Source organism: Ahaetulla prasina, chromosome 2 (genome assembly GCF_028640845.1).
Source record: "Ahaetulla prasina isolate Xishuangbanna chromosome 2, ASM2864084v1, whole genome shotgun sequence".
Lineage (NCBI taxonomy): Eukaryota > Metazoa > Chordata > Lepidosauria > Squamata > Colubridae > Ahaetulla > Ahaetulla prasina.
Genome location: NC_080540.1, coordinates 28,806,556 through 28,831,595, shown reverse-complemented (window position 1 = coordinate 28,831,595; position 25,040 = coordinate 28,806,556). Strand labels below are relative to the sequence as shown.

At 44.8% G+C, this 25,040-nt stretch overlaps 1 protein-coding gene and 1 pseudogene across 1 annotated transcript; both read right to left on the bottom strand.

The window, feature by feature from the left end:
• Window positions 1-14,228: 14,228 nt before the first annotated feature.
• LOC131191776 (zinc finger protein 260-like) lies at window positions 14,229-17,809 on the bottom strand (annotated as a pseudogene).
• A 473-nt stretch (window positions 17,810-18,282) lies between these two features.
• On the bottom strand, window positions 18,283-22,252 carry LOC131191787 (zinc finger protein with KRAB and SCAN domains 3-like). The gene is made up of 2 exons (XM_058170254.1): window positions 21,095-22,252; window positions 18,283-18,747 (listed from the first exon to the last, which is right to left on the bottom strand). The coding sequence occupies exons 1-2, from the start codon at window positions 21,425-21,427 to the stop codon at window positions 18,616-18,618; spliced, it is 465 nt and encodes a 154-aa protein (XP_058026237.1). The 5' UTR covers window positions 21,428-22,252; the 3' UTR covers window positions 18,283-18,615.
• Between the last annotated feature and the right edge of the window lie 2,788 nt (window positions 22,253-25,040).

Here is a 25,040-nt window from a genome sequence, read left to right as displayed (position 1 = left end):
GAGCGTCTCGCAAGGCAACTACCGCCTCTCCTGTCCTCTCCCGGCATCCAGGGCTGACAAAGCTCTTCTGCGCATGCCCTGTTCCAAAGCGACGCTTAAAAGACGCCCTGGGAGTTCGGCTGGTGGCGGGGCGTTTGGGGGAGAGCGGCGGGGGATGCGAGCCTTGAGACGGGCTACAGGGACCGAGACTGATGGGTGCGGGGAGGATTGAGCTGGGGCTGAAATGAGCAAAGCGCCTTTGGATAAAACCTGGTTGGATTGTTGTTTCTGGACACCTGGGATTTCTTTCTCCCGCAAATCCTCTTCGAAATGTGGATGTTCTCCTGGAACAGGTGGAAGAAGGGGAGGGAGAGGAGATGGATGAGGCTTCCAATGGGGGGAAAGGAAAGAGCGCAGGGAAGCCGTACGGCGACATTTATTACGAAAGAAACATGCAACCAGTACATGCTTTGGGGGTTCCTTCACAGCTGTCTGCTCGTCCTGTTATCTGTATTATCTGCAGGGCCACTCAGGGAAGGACTCCCAAAGGTGCTTTTTCAAGAGACAACTGGGCTTTGAACTTGGTTGAAGGTGGTTTCGCTTCTCATCCCAGAACCCGCTTCGGTTCTCGGCTTCTGGGATGGGAAGCGAAAATAAAGTCCAGTTGCCTTTTGAAAGATGACCTGTGGAACAAGCATGACCTGGATAAGGGGTCTCCAACCTCCCAGCCAGTGGTGAAATCTGAACCGGTTTGATACTGATTCGCTAGCTGCACATGCACAATGTGCCGAATGTGCGTGCATGCGTGGTGCGCCAAACACGGTGCGTGCGCATGTGCAATGCACACCAAACCAGCACTGTGCGCACACGCAGTACATACCAATAGGCGGCTTGGAAGGTAAGTAGATCAGCGAGAGGTGCGGATCAGCTAGGCCTAGAAAGCAGGATTTCCTGCTTTCTAGCAAAGCTAAACCGCGCAGCACAGCTGATCATCAGAAATACCTTTGGAGGAACTGGTAGCTTTTTTTCACCACCTGTTCGCCCAAACCAGTAGTTTTTATTACTACCGGTCCGCCCAAAATGGTAGCATTTCACTCCTGCTCCCAGGGCTGTGGCCTAATACCGGTAATTGAGCTGTTCAGAACTGGGTCACAGAAGTGACGGGCGAGTGTGCTCTTGTATCCCCACTTACGCAAGCAGTGGGCGAGTGCAAAGGGAGCTGTTCACGAGCTTCCCCACTGCTCTGGCAAAACCATCCTCACCCCCACCCTTGGCCACAAAGTAGGAAAGGTTGGGGAACCTCTGTGCTGGAGGATTGAGAATCTCCACAGATTCTGAGAAGGAATCCCCCCCTTTTCCTATAAAGTATAATCTCCCCTACAGCTTTTCTGTTTTGTATCTATTTCTTTTCTGTTGATGTCTTGACTTTCTGTTCATCTTTGTTTGATCTTTCCAGGCTGGTAGATTCTTGTAGAATTAATCTGGTTTCAAGGGGGCTGTGTTACATTAAAAAACTGAGAAACTGATATCCAGAAGTGTGTTTGTCCCGTAGAGGGACTCAAACATGAGGCTCAGTATTGTTCGTCATGTTCACAGGATAAGATAGTGAAAAAAAGAATACATGGAAGGAGAATTGCAGGTCATAAGAGTTTATTAATGTTCCAAACTGTAAGAGTATAAGGAGTTTCTTACTCAAAATATGTTGGGAAGCTCAAGTAGTGAGGAATAATTGCCTCAGCACTTTTTTTCTGGATCTGATCTCACTTCTTTGTCTGGTCAGAAGATAACAAATGGAAATGAAAACATTTAGTTAAATAAATCTTAAGAAGAAAGAAAAGAATATGACCATTTTGTGGGAATTAACATAACTCTGTAGGTTGAAATGCTTTCTAAATTTGATAAATTTATTTGAATTCTAATTTATTTAGAGGTTTTTAGGTAAATTGAGAGGAAAGTCAAGGACGCCATTTATTAATAAAGCTTTCCACACTCCATGCATTTATATCACCTCTCCCCAGTGTTGATTCTGTCATGAAAATTAAGGTGTCCTTTCTGAGCAAAGCTCTTTCCACATTCTGTATTTTGAAATGGTTTTTCCCCTGTATGGATTTTTTCAGGACTTAGACCACTTTTCTGAGTAAATGCTTTTCCACACTGTACACATATATGGTCTCTTCCCAGTGTGGATCCTTTCATGAGAGATAATATCGATGTTCCAATGAAAGCTTTTTCCACATTCCTTGCATTTATATTGTCTTTCCTCTGTGTGCATCCTTTGGTTGAAAGTAAGGCGCCATTTGACAATAAAGCTCTTTCCACACTCCAGGCATTTGTATGATCTATCCACTGTTGATCCTTTGATAGCAAATAGTATCACTACTCTCAGTGAATCTCTTTCCAAACTGCATGCAACTATGTTTTTTCATTTGGGTGGATCCTCTGATGGCGAGTCAGATTGTAGCAGCAAAGTCCAAGTGTCCAGTCACTGCCACATGTTACCCATAGGAAGACTCGAGACCAGGAAGGTGAGAGAAACAGACTTTAATGATGCATCAGAGCCCAGTGCATTCAAACAGCAAAATCTGGACTGCCCAGGATACGCCCGAGCAGGTGTTCTTATAGACCTTAATTCAAAAAGCAGAAGTAACTATGGAAAATTACAGAAAATACAGTTTCATGTCAAACAATACATTGCGTGTAGCAAAAAGCACCTAATATCCTAACATGGTAACGGTTGAGCAAATATCATACACCACCCACATGGCTTCCTGTTATGTTCCATTTCTTGTAAGTTTCAGAAATGTTCCGGTACAGCTGGTACCTTTAGTTCCTCTTTTATATTGAGGTTACAAAGCGGCTAATCATAAAGTATATAAAATATAAGGCAATTGAATATCAAGAGATAGGTAAAAAGTACAGGTAACCTATTAAAGGGAGAACAACTTATGGATTTAGGGATCACTCGGCCATTCCCGTCTCATTCCCCCCTTTTGAAGATTCAATTAGACCAATCACGTGAAACTTCAACATAGGGAGAGTCACTTTCCACATCCCAAGCATACAACACAGTAGTTGAGGGGGGGCGTTTCCTCAGTCTGAACCGGGGCCTGAACAAAGATAAGAGACCTGGGATACACTGTATGCAGCAACAGCAACCCACCAAAGCAATGATGATAGAAAAAGCAATGGGTATAATACGCTTCACCCACCCAAAATCAGGAAGCCAAGACCATAGCCAATCCCAAGGGGACTGTAATACAGTAGTATCAATAGGGTTCTCAGCAACCACAGTTTCCATGTGGTGCACAGTAGCGGAAATATTCACCTTGTAGTCTGTGATGTACACACAACAATGAGAATGAATCAAAGCACAGACCCCCCCTTTTGCAGCTAAAATAATATCCAAAGCATACCTGTTCTGCAAAACAACTTCCCTGATTTGTGCAATTTCCACATTAATCATTTTCAAAGCCTTGATAGTATCATTAAACAAAACAGTAGTCCAATTTGACAAAGCATGTAGATCCCTGTAATTCATGGCCACCCCCAAAGGGGGAAGAGCAGCTCGGGAAAGTTGGGTTTCAAGATAGTAATTAATGGGCTGTTGAACATCTGTATCTCTACGATTCCTTAGCCGGCCCTTTGGACGGCTGTCAGATATTATAACAGACGGGGCAACGTGTCCTAGAGTACAACGACCAGACCACCATGGCGGGATACGTTGGTATGCCCTCCTCCCACACAACATCCAAAAATCACCTATTATATTTATTGTGTGATTCTGCTCCGCAGTGACCTGTCGGACCATGGCCCTTATAATATTACAAAGGGGAAAGGAAGTCCGGACTTTAGCCAACTCCCGGGATGTTTGGTAGTTCGGACAGCCTATACTTATTGAGCAGCCACCAGTTAGCTGGTTGGTGCAGGCAAACTCAGTAAAGTTATGGAGGTATTCAGTGTATGTGCCATTGAGATAGGTGTTGTTTCTATACATAATGGGAGTCAGTACAAATGTGGTCCTACAGTTGGGGTATTTTCCCACCGCCAGCGAAGCAGTCCCGTAGTAGTAGTAAATTCCCAACAGAATGCTGCCTCCTCTTGGATTCTGCTGGCAACAGCCAGAACGGGAGCAGGAACATCATCACTTTGCAAAATACCTGCTCTACCCCGAAACCAGTTCCAATTGTTCTGGAGCCAGATGGTTTTATTAAATGGGATGGCATGTATTATAAGTCCCCCTTTTGCATGTGGAGGAACATGCATACAAATCCAGCAATCCGTCTTATTCACTATACGGGATATATTTTGTACGTCCAAAAAATACGAATTACGGTCCCAAGCAAGGGTCAAGGGTGATGACACAGCGGACACCGAGGAGGTGAAACTTACTGAACGCGCCCTCCGTGGGGACCGTTTCGGAGTCCAAGGGATGTCAAGCACATGGCACATAACGGTAGAATTGTAACCATCCCAAGAATCCCAGAGGGTCCCATTCAAGGGCAGCCTACAACGCCAAAACCGCCGCCCCTCGTGTTCACACGGGGAGAGGCCTTCCTCCATTTGGCAGTCTGGGATCCGCATTTGACTATATGTAAAGTGAATAGAATTAGGGAGATACAGAAAACATTGGGAGCAAGGAGGAAAGGGCCCATGGCCATCCACCGGGACCCCATTCCCCCCAGGCGAAAAGGAGTCATCCCAGCCAGTAAGGTTGACCGGATCAGAGATAGGGGACAACCCCGGGTGCCGATCAAAATAGAAAACCTTAAAAAGATACATAGTATTAATAACAATGCATAAGAAAAGAAGTACTGTCATAAGCCATACTGAAGGCACAAGGTAACGCCTAATGCGTGCAGTGTCCCGTAATCTAGAAGCGGAGTCCATGTTTGTCACCGGAGCGAGCACCGGAACGAAGATTGTAGTGGCCCGTGCGAGTATCAGCTTCCGGAGTGATACCCACAGGGGAGATGTCAACTCCGGGGCGAAGACGAGCCGGGCGAGAGGGAGCCTTACGAAAAGCCAACTTCAAGGGATGTGCCGGATCAGCGGTGACGGACCAGGAACCAGGAGCAGCCAATTTCACGCGCGTCCAGTGGATCCACGACTTGACCTCAGCAACCTTAACAGCAAGGGGAGAAGACATGACAACAGTATACGGTCCTTTCCACTTAGGGGCCAAAGGCTCCTGCTTCCAATGTTTGACCCACACCTCTTGGCCAGGTTTAATATTATGAACTGGAGTGACAATAACATGGGGACGACAAGACAACACATACGTCTGCAAACGGCGGACCATGGCATTAAGGGCTTGCAATTGTTTCCATTTGAGAGTATCACCCAACTGAGGAGTCGTCAAATGAAGGCCTGTAGGAGCAACCAGATTCGGGATTCTGCCATATAAAAGTTCAAAAGGGGAAACATTGAGGGTCTTACGAGGTGCACAACGAACAGCAAGAAGGGCCATGTTGAGGGCATCCGGCCACTTAAGATGAGTCTCTTGACAAATTTTAGCTACCTTATCCTTAATGGTTCGATTAAACCTTTCAACAAAGCCTCCAGAAGACGGATGGAAGCTACAGTGCAATCTCCAGTTGATACCTAACATACGAGAAATCTTCTGAGTTGCCTGGTGAATAAATTCAGGGCCATTATCAGATGAGATGCGTGTTGGAAGGCCATAACGTGGAATTACAACTTGAAGTAAGGCCTTCGTAACCTCAGCCGCCTTTTTCGTTCTAGTGGGAATAGCCTCAGGCCAGCCGGTATAGGTACAAACAATAACTAACATAGCAGTATAAGGCCCTGATCGTGGCATGTCTGTAAAATCGATCATGAGGGACTCAAAGGGATAACAGCCCTTAGGTTGGTGGCCCTGGGGCAAAGAGGGTCCCTGCCGAGGATTGTTGGCAGCACAAGTAGAACACCGAAGAACCACATTAGTTGCCAAACTGTGGACCTTATCAATATACACCTCTCGAGCAAGGCTTGTGCTAAGGCAGACTTCCCCAAATGTAGTTGTTGATGCAAGGAAGAAGCAACGTCCCACGCCAACTGTTGGGGAACAAAAACACGATCATCCGGCAGGATAAACCAACCGTCAACCAAGGAGGCCTCTAACGATTTAGCCTGAGTCACTTCCACTGGAGTATACGACGGGGATGTCGTGGACGGAGGCGTCCACAAGGGACAAAGAGTCTGAGATAGCAAAAATGCAAGAGCAACAGAGCGGGCGGTGCGATCAGCCTTATTATTACCACGATCAATATCAGAAACCCCTTTCTGATGACCTCTACAATGCATTATTGCAACTTCTCGGGGAGCCCATACACTGTCTAGGAGCCGCAGAATGTGAGATCCATATTTTATATCCTTGCCACCTGCTGTTAACATTCCCCGCTCTTTATAAAGGGCCCCATGAACTTGGACAGTTAGAAAAGCATACTTAGAGTCCGTATAGATGTTGACCCGCAAATCATAGGACATTTCAAGGGCCCTCGTTAAGGCGTGTAGTTCAGCCAATTGGGCACTAGTGCCAGGGGGTAGTGGTTGAGCCTCCCAAACATCCTCCAGTGTCACGACGGCATATCCAGCCTTCCGAACACCATCATGAAGAAAACTTGAACCATCAGTGTAAAGCGTGTAGTCCGGATTAACAAGGGGCACATCTTTCAAGTCCGGGCGACTCGAGAAAGTCTCCTCAATCGTCTGCAGGCAATCATGGGAGGCCTGCGAGTCAGGTTCCGGAAGCAGGGTGGCCGGATTCAATACATTAGAATGCACCAGGCGAATTGAAGGGTTATGAGTAAGCATAGCTTGATATTTTAACATTCGGGGGTCAGTAAGCCAAAGGTGTCCCTTATTGTCCAACACAGCACGTAAAGTATGTGGAGTATGAATTTCTAAGTCATGGCCAAAGGTCAATTTATTGGCCTCGTGCGTGAGAAGGGCTGCCCCCGCAACTGCCTTCAAACAGGTGGGCCATCCTTTCGCAACAGTGTCCAACTGCTTAGACAGGTACGCGACGGGGCGAAACCATGTCCCCATCCTCTGCGTGAGCACCCCAACTGCCGTGTTTCGTTTCGTGTCGACAAAAAGTTGAAAAGGTTTCTCCAAGTCAGGCAAAGCAAGAGTAGGTGCTTGAGTTAAAGCGAGCTTCAAATTGGTGAAACTTTGTTGTTCCCCTTTCTCCCACTTCAATGGTTCCTTATCCGCCCCTTTGGTGGCTTCATATAATGGTTTGGCCAGAATGGCGAAATTAGGAATCCAAATTCGACAGAAACCGGCTGCCCCCAAAAAACCCCGCAGCTCCTTGCGATTCTTAGGAACTGGCAATTGACAAATAGCTTCCTTTCGCTCATGGGCCAAGGTGCGGCTGCCTTGCTGAATATCATAACCCAAATACCGGACCTTGGGTAAAACCAACTGGGCCTTCTTCTTGGAGGCCTTGTAACCCAAGTCCTGTAAAAGATGTAGTAAAAGGGAAGTGTTCTCCCAGCAAACGTCTTCAGAAGTCCCAGTCACAAGGAGATCATCAACATATTGTAAGACTACATCAGGAGGAGGGATCTCCAAAGCCTCCAAATCCCGAGCAAGTGCAGCCCCAAACAGTGTGGGAGAATTCTTAAACCCCTGTGGTAAACGAGTCCAGGTATATTGTTGTTTCCGTCCGGTTATAGGGCTTTCCCATTCAAAGGCAAACAAGTGCTGAGATTGGTGGTGAATAGGTATTGTGAAGAAAGCGTCTTTTAAATCGATGACCGAAAACCAAGAAGCAGTAGGGGGTATTAGTCCCAAAAGAACATATGGGTTGGGCACGGTTGCGTGGATGGTAACAGTTGCGTCATTCACGCGCCTCAAATCCTGCGCCATCCTAAAGTGGCCATCTCCTTTTGGGATTGGTAAAATGGGAGTGTTCCATGGCGAGTCTATTGGTATCAGAATGCCGTAAGTAAGGTAAGTCTCAATAACTTTCTGAATGGACGCGACAATGTGTCTGGGATAGGCTCTTTGACGAATTCGGACTGGATTCCTTCGGGGAATTTCCTCAATCACAATAGGAGGATGGTGGCCAGCAAAACCTGGAGGATTATCTTCCGCCCACAGGTGGGGAACAGCAAAGTCCATCCACTTCCCACCCTGCGGGGCGTCCACGGCCACCATCAATCTCCACACTTCCTCCCGGGGAATATCCAGATTAACTTTGCCATATTTCAAATGCATTGAGCCATCTTCTGAGAAGGAGATTTGCGCCCGCAATTTACAAAGTAAGTCACGACCCAAAAGAGGCATAGGGCAGTCTGGCATATAAACAAATTGATGACTAATGGTGTGGCCCCCTGCAACACAATGAAGGGGCTGTAGAAAAGGTCTTTCAACTGCCTCGCCACTCACACCTTGGATATTGATAGAAGAAGTGGACGGCTGAGTCAAGGGTAGAGTCAAAACAGATCGAGTCGCACCAGTATCGACAAGGAAAGGGATCGTCTTGCCTCCAACTGTCAAGCGGACCACAGGTTCGGGGAGGCGCTCCAAACCCGGTCGGCCTCATTGCCACTCCTCCGCCTCGGCCAAACCGAGGAGGGGAGATCTCGGGAATAGGCCACGGCGACCTCGACCCCTTTGAGGACCTCTTCGAACACCTCGCAATCCAGTAGGGGGACTCCAGGGGCGGCTACTAGGACGGGCAAAATCTTCCTTATTGGGACATTCACCTTTCCAATGGCCTTCCTGTTTACATATGCCACATTGATTAGGCCCCAAAGTCCTTCCCGTCCCTCGGCCCCGGAGACCTCTGCCATCTCTGGGTCCACTCATCATGGCAGCCGCCAACAATTCAGCCTTCTTTTGCATCCTCTGGTCCTTCTTTTGTTCTTCACGAACTTCCCGGTTAACAAAAACCTTTCTAGCGACCTCCATCAATTCACTCAGTGGCTTGCCCAATGCCCCTTCGAGTTTCTGGAGTTTTTTCCTAATATCTGGGGCGCTTTGTGAAATAAAGGCCATTGCTAACATTCTGGCATTTTCTGGCAGAATTGGATCAATGGGGGTATACATACGGTAAGAATCAATCAAACGAGAGTAAAAGGCTTCAGGACTCTCATTGGGCTCCTGTATAACCAAGGAAGGTTTTGACATATTTGTAGCCGGTTTCCCTCCCGCTCTTACTGCCTGAACAAATAGTCTCTGATATTCTTGTAATTCAGCCATGTGACGGTTGTCATACGGGTCCCACTTAGGGTCGGCAGACGGGAACCTTCGCTCAACCCAGTCCATGAGATTATACGGAACTGGCACATCCGGCTTTAAAATCTGGGTGGCAGCAACTCGGCTCTTCTCTCTTTCCTCAGGATTAAACAAAGTCCCCATAAGTTGTTGCAAATCCATCCAGGATGGATTGTGAGTGTCAATGATTGTTTTGACAAGATCCGCCACTTCATTGGGTTTGTCACTATAAGGACCATAGTGGAATTTCCAATTCAACAAATCTGAAGTCGAAAATGGAACATGCTGGAAGAGAGGAGTAGTTGCCACCTTATTGGGATCGTCCCTATCCACTAATAACTGATCCACTTGTCTCAAAGGAGCCGTGAAGACAGAGGGCGACGGCGGGTCAGTCCTGGACCTAGTTCGTGCAGCCACCGGAGAATCTTCTCTCTCTGGGGAAGCCACTGCCGCCTCAGCCCCCTTTTCTTCCCCTTCTTCTGATCCCTCAAGTGGAGGCATATCTGGGTCATGTGTTAGGGTCAAGTCTTGGGATCCTTTAAAGGAACTCACAGGGGAACATAACATCCGTCTCTCTGCTCCATGGCCACTAGATGTCAGGGACCGGACAGTCACAACAGATCCAGTAACTTCCCTTCTGCCATAGGACAGGTGACTTGAGGGTGAAGACTTCAAACGCCTTCTTGGAAAAGTATCCAAACTATGAGGAGGCATATATGGTGGCGGATGTGGAAGTTCTTCAGGGGCGCTTGCAAGGATTGGGGGAGTTGGCAATCGTCTCTTAGTCTCTTTTTCAGGCAGATTCCGGGACACCATCAGAAGGCATTGTTGATTTTTGCATTTCAAAAGCCAAGGGGGGGGTCTCCTCAGAAGATTGTACCAGACATCAATATAAGGAGCCTGGTCTGGATGGCCCTCAGTTGGATGAAACACCAATTGGTGGACCTTAAGGGCAATATTAACATCTAAAGTGCCCTTGTCAGGCCAGCCGAGATCAAAGGTCGGCCATTCTGCCTCACAAAAACGCCTCAACTCGCGCCTACTCCACTCAATGCCATAGTCCTGAGTCATATAACCTGCCTTAAAATTCTTGAGCATACATTGTAAAGGTGTCAGGGGAACACTTTCTCCACCTCCCATGATCCACCCAGGGTCCCAGACAGAATAACAAGGGGAAAGGGATGAGAGAAAGGTAAGGGGTCCTTTTCTCTCAGAAAAACACGAGGATGTCCTGTCCACACAAACTCATCCGACCCAAGGACCCGGACGATCACGGTCTCCTGTGGGAACTGCGGATGACACGCACACACACAAACACACACACCTAAAGACAAGCCACCCACCTTTTTCTACCACTACGTATTACCCTGGAAAGAGAGGGAGATCAGGCCTCTCTGTCCGCTCTACCTTCTGAGCACGGATAAATACACCAGTAACCCCAGATACTTGCCTTTTGGAATTCCCACCACCACGTAACTAGTTGTTAACAAGGCCTGGTCTCTGCACCTTCTCAACTGGTTCTTGGAGATGTCAGCCGCAGCTGCCGGAGTCACCCCGTCCCCAGGAAGTCCCTCGGATCAAGTTGTCCGTGCGCGCTGGGAAGTTCCACTTGACAAGATGAACCCCGACACCGGGGTGGACAGTCCAGAGGGTCCCAAGACCCCTCAGTCTCCTGGCTGGCTCGCCAGAAATGTAGCAGCAAAGTCCAAGTGTCCAGTCACTGCCACATGTTACCCATAGGAAGACTCGAGACCAGGAAGGTGAGAGAAACAGACTTTAATGATGCATCAGAGCCCAGTGCATTCAAACAGCAAAATCTGGACTGCCCAGGATACGCCCGAGCAGGTGTTCTTATAGACCTTAATTCAAAAAGCAGAAGTAACTATGGAAAATTACAGAAAATACAGTTTCATGTCAAACAATACATTGCGTGTAGCAAAAAGCACCTAATATCCTAACATGGTAACGGTTGAGCAAATATCATACACCACCCACATGGCTTCCTGTTATGTTCCATTTCTTGTAAGTTTCAGAAATGTTCCGGTACAGCTGGTACCTTTAGTTCCTCTTTTATATTGAGGTTACAAAGCGGCTAATCATAAAGTATATAAAATATAAGGCAATTGAATATCAAGAGATAGGTAAAAAGTACAGGTAACCTATTAAAGGGAGAACAACTTATGGATTTAGGGATCACTCGGCCATTCCCGTCTCAAGATTATACCTTGTACGAAAGTCACTTCCACACTCTGTGCATTTATATGGCCTCTCCCCTGTGTGGATCCGTTCATGATCAGTAAGACATGATTTTCGAGAAAAGCACTTTCCACATTCCAAGCATTTATATGGTCTCTCCCCCGTGTGAATTCTTTTATGATAATTAAGATGCGTTTTCTGAGCATAGCTTTTTCCACACACTGTGCATTTATATGATCTCTCCCCTTTGTGGATCCTTTCATGACCAGTAAGACGTGCTTTCTGAGCAAAACTCTTTCCACACTCCAAGCATTTAGCTGCAAGTCGCTCCCTCCACAGGTTCCCCCGCCCTCCCTTTGCAGTCCTCTGCTGGGCTCTGCGCATGCCCTGTTCCGTGTTGACGGTTAAAAAGCGCCCGAAGCTCAGTTGGAACTGAGCCGGGAGCGGGGGGGGGCTGCGAGGGGGGAGGAGGCCGGGAATGATGCCTGCGGTGGCACTTCAGCGGGGCTGAAATGAGCAAACCTACTTAGATTGAAACCTGGTTTGATTGCTGCTTCTGGATACCTGGGATTTCTCTTGAAAATATGGATGCGTTCATGGGACCTGTGGAAGAAGTGGGGTGGGGTGAGATGGGGAGTCCTATGGCAGGCATCCAGTCAGTAAATTTGTATATTATTCAAGGAATATATAAGCAATAAATGCTTTGGGATTCCCTCAGGATACTTTATTTGTCCTCTATGTTGTCTATTCCACAATGACCCTCTTTTTTTTCTACAGAGTATAAACTTAATATCTTTTTAGTTGCTATTTATGTTCTATTGAAGGCCTGACTTTTTATTCACCTTTTCTGTTTGATGTTTCCTGGTTGATTGATGCTTAGAAAGTTGATCTGATTTCAAAGGACTGCCCTACAGAAAAAACCCTAGAAATTGGCCTCCTGAAGTTGGTTTCCCCCCATGGTGGACTCCAATTTGGGGCTCCGTATTACTAGCCATGATGGCAACTGGGTCAGATAATGAAAAAACGAACACCCGGAAGGAAACAACGGAAGAACTACACGTCATTAGAGTTTATTGATTCCAAGAGTATAAAGAGTTTCTGCTCCAAAATGGGTTAGGAAGCTCAAGTGGTTAATAATTGCCTTGGCAACTGCTCAAAAGGAGGCAGAATTTCTGGGGCTCATCTCACTCCTTCAACTTCTCCTGGTCAGAAGATAAGAAAAGGAAACCGTAAGATTTCTTTAACTAAAGAAAGGGAGAAAAAAAACCTAGCACTATTTTGCAGGAATTAACATCTGCAGATTGAAAGCCTTTCTAAATTTAGATAATTTAGGCAATTTCAGATACATGCTCAGCATCACAAGACAAGATAGTTCTCATAACCTGCGCCCAGATTACAGAACGAATGAAAATATAATGTACAATGCCATCAAAACAAATTGACATCTATTTGCTGGTTACCTAGCAAATAGAACTGATGGCAGGTAAACTAAGGCCGACATAGATTGGATTTCAGTTGTTAAAAGGCATCCATGAAAAACCTACAACAGGAGGGAGTGATGACATCAGCAAGTATTGCAGGCACAGCTGGCAAAGGAAAGCTCAAGACCATATTGGTTGGAAAAAATGCAGAAGACACCTTCCTGCAGTGGATACACAAAGGCTAGGATGATGATGATGCAAGTTTTATTTTATATAGGTTTTTTTCCCCAGGAAATTAAGCCATCAGTCCTCTGGTTGAAAAAGATAGTGATGGGGAGCGGGGGAAACTGAAGGGCTCCATTGCTATTCTGCATCCTTTTCCACATGGAGAAGAAAAATGCAGGTCAAACTAGAGAGCAGAAGAGCTGGCTGCTCTGAATGAATTCCAGTATCTGGGATCAGAAAGGTTGTTCTGAACTTCCTTCCATGGACTTACATGGTTTCTTGTGGGTGCTTTCTTTTGAGAATTATGGTGTCCTTCCTGAGTAAAACTTTTTCGGTACTCTGCGTTTACACGATTTCTCCCCCTTGTGAATCCTCTAATGGCAAGTCAGATAAATTTCTTCTAGAGGCCTTTCCATTTTGTCCATTTAAAAGGTTTCCTCCTGCCATGGATCCTTTCCTGACAATTAACATGTTCCTTCGCAGCAAAATTACTTCCACAGTCCATGCATTAATATGGAATTTCCCTGTGTGGATTCTTTCATGAGCGTCTTGTGATTGTTAAACCTTTCTCCACATTACGTGTATTTATATGGTCCCAAATCTCTGTAGATCGTTTTATGGGAATTAAGTGCACCTAACTAATCTAATTTAATCTAACTAAACTAATCTAACTAAGCAAAACATGGTGGCTCAGGGGCTAGGACGTTGAACTTGTCGATTGAGGGGTCAGCAGCTCAGCAGTTCGAATCCCTAGTGCTACCGTGTAACTTGTCCCAGCTTCTGCCAACCTAGCACTTTCGAAGGTACGTAATTTCGGACAGCACTAGCTCTTCGGCTTTGCAACCGAGATGAGCACCCGACTAGCACGTATGTGCGAGGGGAATCTTTACCTTTAAGTAAGCAAAGTTTCTTCCACAGTGCATTTATATGGTCTCTCCCCTATATGAATTCTTTCATGATTAATAGCACTTTTCTGATTGAATTTCTTTCCACACTCCGTGCGCTTGTATGATCTCTTCCCAGTGTGGATTCTTTCATGACAAGTAAGATCTCTGTTCCAGTTAAAACTTTTTCCACATGTCAAGCATTTATATGGGCTCTCCTCTGCGTGGGTTCTTTTGTGAGAATAAACATTTCCTATCCAATTGTGAGATTTAAACCATTCAATTAAACATCAGGGGAGACATGAACAATAAAGACAGCTTTATTTAACTTTTGCAAAAATACACCCCCCTTGTGCTCATGTGTAGAGCAACAAGAGAGCAAAGAATACATGATTACAAGTTTAAATACAGTTTCAGAGTCAAAACCACCTCCTCTTTAATGCTCATTTTCTTACGTAAGTTACATAACTACATAACCGCTGTTTTTCCTGGACAAGCACATTCCCGATAACTGCCCTACTTCGGTCATAACAACTATCTATTTTAGCATGACCTCTCCTTTCCTGCCAATGTACATTCCTGACATAGAATGTACTAATCAATTTATAATTCTGTTTTTACCCACTAAAGTCCCTTCTTATCCAACTCCATATCTAATGTCTAACTGCTGGAGTCTTAGGTTACATAAACAATAAATATGGTTCCACTCTTTTCTTTACAGGAATAATTCTTATTTCTTGCACCGAGCAAAGCTCTTACAACACTAAGTGCATTTCTCCTGTGTGAGATCTTTGGTATCGAGTAAGACATACTTTCCAAGTGAAACTCTTTCCACACACCAAGCATTTATATGGTTTCTCCTCTGTGGATCCTTTTATGAGAATTAAGATGAGCTGCTTGTTCAAAGCTTTTTCCACACTCCACACATTGGTATGGTTTTTCCCCAGTATGGCTCCTTTCATGATGTATTAAACTTCCCTTATGAATAAAGCTTTTTCCACACTCCACACATTTGTATGGTTTCTCCCCCGTGTGGATCCTTTTATGAGAATTAAGATGAGATGTTTGAACAAAGCTTTTTCCACACTCTGTGCATTTATACGGTCTCTCCCCAGTGTGGATCCTTTTATGAATATTAAGACATCTTGCTTGAGCAAAGCTTTTTCCACACTCCACGCACTTGTATGGTTTCTCCCCGGTATGGCTCTTTTCATGATGTATTAAACTTCTCTTATGAATAAAGCTTTTTCCACACTCCACACATTTGTATGGTTTTTCCCCAGTATGGATCCTTTCATGATGTATTAAATTTGTGTTACAACTAAACCTTTTCCCACATTCTAAGCATTGATATGGTTTCTCCCCCGTGTGGATCCTTTTATGAGAATTAAGATGAGATGTTTGAACAAAGCTTTTTCCACACTCTGTGCATTTATACGGTCTCTCCCCAGTGTGGATCCTTTTATGAATATTAAGATGTCTTGTTTGAGGAAAGCTTTTTCCACACTCCACGCACTTGTATGGTTTCTCCCCGGTATGGCTCCTTTCATGATATATTAAATTTGTGTTACAACTAAACCTTTTCCCACATTCTAAGCATTTATATGGTTTCTCCCCCGTGTGGATCCTTTTATGAGAATTAAGATGAGATGTTTGAGCAAAGCTTTTTCCACATTCCAAGCATTTATACGGTCTCTCCCCAGTGTGGATCCTGTTATGAGAATTAAGATGTGTTGCTTGAGCAAAGCTTTTTCCACACTCCACGCACTTGTATGGTTTCTCCCCGGTATGGCTCCTTTCATGATGTATTAAATTTCTCTTAGAACTAAACCTTTTCCCACATTCTAAGCATTTATATGGTTTCTCCCCCGTGTGGATCCTTTTATGAGCATTAAGATGATTTGTTCGAAAAAAGCTTTTTCCACACTCTGTGCATTTATACGGTCTCTCCCCAGTGTGGATTCTTTTATGAGAATTAAGATGTGTTGCTTGGACAAAGCTTTTTCCACATTCCAGACATTTGTATGGTTTCTCCCCAGTATGGCTCCTTTCATGAAGTATTAAACTTCTGTTATAAATAAATCTTTTTCCACACTCCACACATTTGTATGGTTTTCCCCCAGTATGGATCCTTTCATGATGTATTAAATTTCTGTTACAACTAAACCTTTTCCCACATTCTAAACATTTATATGGTCTCTCCCCCGTGTGGATCCTTTCATGATGTATTAAATTTCTGTTACAACTAAATCTTTTCCCACATTCTAAGCATTTATATGGTTTCTCCCCCGTGTGGATCCTTTTATGAGAATTAAGATGAGATGTTTGAGCAAAGCTTTTTCCACATTCCAAGCATTTATATGGTCTCTCCCCAGTGTGGATCTTGTTATGAGAATTAAGTTTTCCTTTCTGAGTGAAGCTCTTTCCACACTCCAGGCATTTATACGGTTCGCCTGCTGTGTGGATCCTTTGATGTCGAGTAAGATCACTGTTCTCAAAAAAGCTCTTTCCACATTCCAGACAATTATATGGTCTGGTCTCTATGTGGATCTTTTTAGGACAAAGTATCTCTGTTTTCTGACAAAAGCTTTTTCCACATTCTGGACGTTTATATAGCCTCTCACCTATGTGGCTCCTCTGATGGCAATGAAGTTTACTCTTGCTACTGAAGCTCTTCCCACAGTTCATGCATAATTTCAACTTTTTGCTTGGACTGAAATCCCTCTCATATTTTACAGAACTTTGTGGTTTATCTTCCGTATTCAGTATTTCAGGTATAGTAAAAGAAAAGGAATGGCTCTCTGCAGTTACTCCTCTTTGCGGTTTCAGTAACCATAGCTTCTCGTCCTTCTTATTCTCTAGCCCATTACAATCACCATCACCTGCTTAGAAAAAAGAAAACATAAATTCTCATTAGAATTTACAATAATGGAGAAAGGGGGGGGGTCCTCCCCAGTGAAAAATATGCCCATCAGAGCATCAGGTTTGGCACCAGCTATGTATCATCTAGGAGACGGTAGGTGGAAATTGTTATTCAGGTGACTCTAATGGTAGCCAAGAGATTTTTCATCCGTGAACCAGATTAAGGTTCTGCTGTTGACGTCAAACTGCCCAGGCATTTCCATGGAGCATCTAAGGCCTTTTACAAAGCTATGGTGAGCATTTCTGCCAAGGCTCTAGTTGTGTTCTAGAAGAGTTGCTGTGATGAGAACCTTGGACAAAACTGCTCACGGAATACCTCAGCTGGTTTGTCATACGGGGCCACCCTGGCAGTTAAAGGGAATCAAGGGGATGTGTATGGGGGCTCTTTGTGGCAGTGGCTCCTCAACTGGATATTAGTTATACACTAAGTATTTTCACTATGATTTTCCTGAGGTTAGAAAGGTTTTACAGCAGGTGTGAAATGCTCCCGCTTCGGAACAGTTTGGCTGATCCACTAGCGATGACAGCCAGTGGTTCGGAGAACCGGTAGTGATGGCAACTCAAGGCTCCAGCCACCCGCTTGGTCGTTACTTCCTGGTTTTAACTTGGAAGATACCTGTTTTTTAACCTCTGCGCATGCGCAGAAGGGTTTGCGCATGCCCAGAGGGTCGGCATGCCCATGGCGCGTGCACTTCCGAATCGGTAAGGACGGTAAGTAGATTTCACCCCTGTTTTACAAGTGGTGGTCAGGTCTCTTATGCAATTTAGTCCAGGTATCTTCCCCGTTTACCTCCTTATGAAACACCTTGCCCAATGAACAGCACTGAGAGCAAAAGGGGTCCTTACTCAGAGAAGCTATATTCCTAGAAACCTCCAGCATGACTTCCCTGCACAAGGCTTTCTGGCCAGAATCCAGCAGCGCCCACTCCTCCTGTGTGAATTCCACAGCCACCTCCTCAAAGGAACATAGCTCTAGAAAGGAAAATTTTCATTAGTAGATAATCCTATAGTTTCTTTCTTACTTCCAAAAAAGAAAACAGAGCTTTCCAAGAGATCAAATGGACATTTTCTTATAGGACAGGCTTAGGTCCTGCAGGTCACAAGGTCCTTAAAGCTGGGAAGCCTCCTTCCACCTCCTTCGTCCACCTGTTGGAAACATAGCTTACATGCATCCAAGTGGTAGAATGGCACTACTTGGGGACCCCGCTCCCTTCGCCTGGAATAACTCACCAAGGAGGTTTTGGGCAGAGGAATCCCATGGCCTCATCTCCCTTGCCAAGCAAACTACAAATTTGTTAGAAAACAGGACAGGCTTACTAAGAATTTTTTATCTGCCCTATTTCAAAATGTTGTAAATGACCCTGGAAATATCAACTCATTTGACCATCAGTCTTACCTGTCATCTTATCTGTCAGTTTTAGGGGTTTTATGTGAGAAATTTGTCCTTCCCATAATTTATTCTTAAGTGGATATATTGGCCTATTTGTGGAATTTATATTGTTTCGCTTCATGGCTTCTACTTTTTAATTGCTTTCCCAAAGTCTTTAGAAAAAATGTTAAGAAAGATTAAAGTCTTTCAATATATAAATAGCACTTCCTAATACATGACTCTTGAGAATTATCCTTCATTTTCATCCCCAGAACAATCTTGAAAGTTAAATGAGACTCACTGGGTCATTCTTTGGGGACACCAAGTTCAAATGCACACAGACTCAGCGTTTTAGTTTTCAAAGTGGCTCATGAACTAAAGGAGTTTGAACTTTTCACAAGAAACCCACACTTACCTGGCAAGCTGTCCCCAGTTGGATCCTCCTGAAAAAAAGCTCTACTGAATGACTTGATTGATCTCTTCCCTGGTGCTCTGCTAAGATTTCCCCCATATATGGCTCCTGCAACTGAAAGAATAGCCTGCTTTATGATCCACTTTCAAATGTCTGTGACCATGTTAGCTCGCTTGCATTACTTTTCCCCCCTCCAATTGTATTTTTGCAACCTAAGTCAAAATGGGAGAACTTGAAATTTCCTACTCTGTAGGTTGCTGTTATTTCTGGATAAACGTCTGCCATTTTTGTGAAATATTTCATTGTTTCTTTATTTCCTATTGATAGGCTGTTTGCTAAAATAAAGCCAGGACATGGCACACACTTGAAAGTAAATCAAGAAGCCTGTAATTGTGGAGTATGTCTGGCAAGAACAAAGAATGCTTATCCACAGGAAATATGCATATTTTGTAAAGCTTGTAATAATTCCATTGCAGAACTCAGCTAAAGTTTAGGACTAGAGATGGCCTGCAGCAAATAAAATGTGTATTAGGTAACTCCTGGGGCATTCATTAGCCAAGGTTTAGGAATAGGGACAGCTAGAGACCAATAGAACAAATTGTAGAATTATTAAAAAGGTTATTAGATGATATTTCTTATCTCACTTTGCCCTGCCTTCTCCTTTAGTGAAAATGTATAAAGTTTACTTAATCCTTTGTTCTTGGTTCTTGGCATTTAGGCCAGGAGCCCTTTTCCTTGGGGTACCCCAATAAAAAGCAATCAAATCCTGCACCTCATGTCTGGCGTCCTTCATTGGCCTTGGCACCAGGCTCAGACCTGAACTGGGGACAACACTATTTTCCTTCAAAATAGTCCAGACAAGAACCATGACAATGAAGATTATCTCTATCTTCATTATAAAGTCACATTAATAGAATATTGCGATTCTCAAAGTATGTTTTCCCATTCTCTCCTTTTACTTGCAGAAAAGCTAGGAGGGTTTTTTATAATTTTTCCCCACCCCCTCCACCTCCATCACCATGTGGGAATTGAGATTATCTTTTAATTTATGGCATCCAGTCTATGATTTGTCCCCATCCTATAAAGCAATTCCCACATACTATTTACACCATCCCCACACGGATTGTCTGGATCTATTTTGTCTGGGATTATCTGTAAAGAAGAAAAAGAAGGCGTTTACTTGTTGAGAAAGTGAAACTGAATGGAGATTTTATCTTATTGTACTGGACTGTGGATTGTTGGATTATTTTAGTTTGTTTAAGTATTTTATAAGGGAATTTTCAGCAAGAACTTTGCCATGAAGGTTTTTTCAGAAGAATGGATTCGTGACTTTATACAGGATTATACAGAAAGAATGTATTTAATTACTCAAAAATACAAATTGGAAAAAAATGGAGGCGTTTTGGATGAGAGTTTGGAGTAAATTAACCAATGTAATCAGGACTTGGAATATGGAATGGAGGAGATAACAAAAGTGGATAAATATGAAGATAGGATCCTGAATAAACAAGTTGATGTAAAGAAGCCTTTTAAAAAAAGTTTGGATGAAATGCCTGAATTTGTTCTACAGGAGGCCGTCTCCCGAAATGGAAAAATTCACAGGGTTAATGCTTTCCAAGAGTTCTCTTTTCGGATTGAGGGAATATACGGCAGTAACTGTGGATTCTTGGACATAAGGAACTATTAGGAAATATTGTGACTGACTTTTCAAAAGGAATAATGAAGGAAAGACAGAGACTAATGCATCAAAAAAAATGGCAAGAGACAAAAGTATCATCCTTGAAAGAATTTTTTTTTGGAAATATTAACTGAAAAAGATATTGGCGTTCCTGAAAGACAATACGTGAGGAAGATCTGGAAGAAATGGGTTGATTATATGTTTTATAACTATCATAAAAGACTAGATATTTGGATTTATACTGGATTTTGACGAGGAAGGACTAAAGTTGAATAGATATTGTAATTTCCCTGTATTGAAATTTTATAATCTGTTGTATTGAATTTTAAATAGAATATTCTCGAAAGATCTTATGTAAGAAAGACTTGGGGGGGAAATTATATGGTTATAGAAGCTATAAGGGAGATATTCTCTGAATTGGACTGGATTTTTATGCTTTAGCTGGCTTTAAATACTTTAGGATTAATTTGTTCTATTGATCTATATATTTTATTACTGTTTAGTGTTAATTTTTTGAAGGATTTTGGTTATGTACGGAGGAAGTCAGAGCTAGAGAGGGAAAATTGGTATAATAGTTTTGGGGAATTATTTTTTTTTTAGCATATGTTTGTTTTCTTTTTAACTATACCTTGTGCTTGTTCCGGGAAGTCAGGGCGGGAGGGGGGAGGGGGTTTGTGAAGGGAGAGGGGTTGGGGGGAAAGGGGGGGCGAAAAAATTTTTGTAAAACTTTTTGAATTAAAAAAAGAAAAGAAAAGAAAAAGAAGAATGAGAAAAGTCCCTCACCTGCCGCCCCTTTCCGGGCTCCGGGGCGGCTGGCGGGCCGAGGAGGCAGCCTTCGGCCAGGGCCACCGCCTGGGCGCAGCTCTCCGCCCCGCACTCCCTCAGCCAGCCCGACAGCTCCGGGGGCAGCAGGGCCAGCAGCTGCTCCAGCACCACCAGGTCCAGCATCTCGGCTTTGCTGCGCCGCTCGGGCCGCAGCCACCCCCGGCACAGCCCGTGCAGGCGGCTGCAAAGCGCCCGGGGCCCCTCGGCTTCCAGGGAGCGGCAGCTGCGGAACCGCCGGGGCTCCTCGGGGAGGCCGCTCCCCGCCTGAAGGGGAGACCCCTGGGCCTCCATTCGGTCTCCGGCTTCCGCGCAGCCCCAACGGGAGGAAATTCCCTCAGAGGCCGCCTTCGGTCACGGGGGGGGCGGGGGGAGAATGGGGGGCTCCGCTCCCTCAGGGCTCCTGAGGCGGAGAAAAGCAGCCGTTAAGTCGCTGCCGCCAAAACTTCACGCGCCCTCCCGATCTCCCTGACTCTGCCAGCCAGCGAGTGCTGCTTCCTAGAGAGGCAAACCCTTACAAGCGCCCCCACCCCACTCCCGTTCACTGCTCCTGGCTAGAGCGTCTCGCAAGGCAACTACCGCCTCTCCTGTCCTCTCCCGGCATCCAGGGCTGACAAAGCTCTTCTGCGCATGCCCTGTTCCAAAGCGACGCTTAAAAGACGCCCTGGGAGTTCGGCTGGTGGCGGGGCGTTTGGGGGAGAGCGGCGGGGGATGCGAGCCTTGAGACGGGCTACAGGGACCGAGACTGATGGGTGCGGGGAGGATTGAGCTGGGGCTGAAATGAGCAAAGCGCCTTTGGATAAAACCTGGTTGGATTGTTGTTTCTGGACACCTGGGATTTCTTTCTCCCGCAAATCCTCTTCGAAATGTGGATGTTCTCCTGGAACAGGTGGAAGAAGGGGAGGGAGAGGAGATGGATGAGGCTTCCAATGGGGGGAAAGGAAAGAGCGCAGGGAAGCCGGACGGCGACATTTATTACGAGAGAAACATGCAACCAGTACATGCTTTGGGGGTTCCTTCACAGCTGTCTGCTCGTCCTGTTATCTGTATTATCTGCAGGGCCACTCAGGGAAGGACTCCCAAAGGTGCTTTTTCAAAAGACAATTGGATAAGTGCCTTCCTGTCAAACAGTCAACAGGTGGTCAAAACTGGCAACGCTCTATCAAAATCCTGTTCCTGTCAAAAGTGGCGTTCCCCAAGGTAGTGTTCTTGGACCAACGCTCTTCATACTATACATAAAAGATCTCTGTGACCTTATCTCAAGTTATTGTGTTCTCTTTGCTGACGATGTCAAACTATTTAATACCACTAATAATACTTCTACCCTTCAAGAAGACCTCGACTTAATTTCCTATTGGTCTAAAACTTGGCAACTCCAAATCTCAACCAGCAAATGCTCAGTCTTACATATTGGAAAAAAGAACCCTAAGAACAAGTACAAGCTTGATGGACATTACCTTACTGACGACCCCCATCCTCTCAAAGACCTTGGAGTTTTCATATCTAATGACCTAAATGCCAAAGCCCACTGCAGCTACATAGCAAAAAAGGCTCTAAGAGTTGTAAACCTAATTTTACGCAGCTTCTTTTCCAAAAACTCTACACTACTAACCAGAGCATACAAAACATTTGCCAGACCTATTCTTGAATACAGCTCATCCGTCTGGAACCCATACCACATCTCTGACATTAATACAATCAAACACGTCCAGAAATATTTTACTAGAAGAGTTCTTCGCTCCTCCGTAAACAACAAAATACTTTATGCCACCAGACTTGAAATCCTGGGATTAGAAAACTTAGAACTCCGTCGACTCCGACAAGACCTGTTTTTAACATACAAAATCATCTATTGGAATGTCCTTCCTGTAAAAGACTACTTCAGCTTCAATCGCAATAATACAAGAGCAAACAGTAGATTCAAACTTAATGTCAACCGCTTCAAACTTGATTGCAGAAAATATGACTTCTGTAACAGAGTTGTTAACGCTTGGAACTCATTACCTGACTCTATAGTCTCTACTCAAAATCCCAAAATCTTCAACCAGAAACTGTCTACTATTGATCTCACCCCATTCCTAAGAGGACTATAAGGGGCGTGCATAAGAGCACAAAAGTGCCTACCGGTCCTGTCCTATTGTTCCCTACGTTATATCAAATTAACATAGTTGTTGCATACTTTTGCTTATATATATATTTTCTTTTATGATGTGTTGTTGTTTTATGTCGATGCTTGTATATACTGTTGTGACAAAATGAAATAAAAAAAAAATTTGGTTGAAGGTGGTTTTGCTTCTCATCCCAGAACCCTCTTCAGTTCTCGGCATCTGGGATGAGAAGCAAAAGGTCTTCAAGCAAAAACAAAGTCCAGTTGCCTTTTGAAAGATGACCTTTGGAACAAGCATGACCTGGATAAGGGGTCCCCAACCTCCCAGGGCTGTGGCCCACTACCGGTAATTGAGCTGGGCCACAGAAATGATGGGCAACTGTCCTCATGCACCCGCACATCCCCACTTACACATGCAGTGAGTGGAAAGGAAGCTGTTGTGACCCAGGTTCCTGGACCCGGACTCCTGGACTCAGATGATTCAGAAAGTGAGGGAGAAGACCTGGCAAGCCCTGCTTCTCTTGGGCCCTCTCCCTCCCTGGCACCCACCCAAAGGGAGGAGGAGGGGCCGGCAAGGCCTGATTCTCCCGGGCCTTCTTCTGATTTGGCAACGCCCCAAGAACAATTTTGGAGTGATGCAAGACTGCGCAGACATGACCGGTGTGCGCAGCAGAGGAAGCGTTAGGACAAAGCCAAAGAATGATGGTCATGTAGTGACATCTGCAGAGACTATAAAAAGGAGGTGGAACTTCCTGGTTTTTTGTCTTGGACAAAGCAGTGAATTTGCGCAGGCAAACTGTATCAATGGAGGGAAGAATATATTCGTGAGTAATTCTGGCCTTATCTATAATTTCCTCGTTATCTCCAGAGACTTGGCAGGCCCGTGGGTAGACGTGGCCAGAATATTTATCTATGTAAATAAATTAGAAAAGAAGGCCTTTGACTGACTCTTTGTTGGGAGTATTGGGGGAGGGAAACAGAACAGAAGCTGTTTACAAGCTTCTCCACTGCTCTCGCAGAACCATCCTCCCCCCACTGGGCCATAAAGTGGGAGAGGCTGGGGAACCACTGCGCTGGACGACAGAGAATTTCCACAGACTCTGAGAAGGAATCCCCCCTTTTCCTACAAAGTATAATCTCCCCTGCACCTTTTCTGTTTTTGATCTATTTCTGTTCTGTTGAAGTCTTGACTTTCTGTTCATCTTTGTGCTTGATCTTTCCAGGCTGGTGGATATTTGTAGAATGAATCTGGTTTCAAGGGGGCTGTTACATTAAAAAACTGAGAAATTGATCTCCAGAGGTGTGTTTGTCCCCTAGAGGGTGGAGAAAGAGATTTTGAAAATGTCCGAATTTGCTTTGTGTTACTACTTTAGCAAAGGGGGGGAAAGTCCTGATAGGTCATGTGACGCCGCCGTGACAACATGAGCTTGACATCCCTGATGCAGTATGATATAAGTTCCTGCTAGAAGAAGGGGGTGTCATGTCCCAACTAGAGCATCTCTAAAGGCAACTGCAGCTTCGCCTGTCTTCTGCACTACATCCAGAGCTTTTAAAGGTCTTCTGCGCATGCCCCGGTCCATGATGACGCTAAAGAGTCAACCAAGTTTTGGGACTGCCGGAGCCTTTATTCGGGGAGTGGGAGGGGATGCGGACAGCTATGGGGTTAGTGAAGGTTGAGAGGGACTAGAATGAGCAAAGCGCCTTTGGATGAAACCTAATTCAATTGTTGCTTCTCGGTACTTGGGATTTCTCTTTTTCTCGAAACCTTCCTGTAAATGTTCTGAGGAACTGATGGATGGT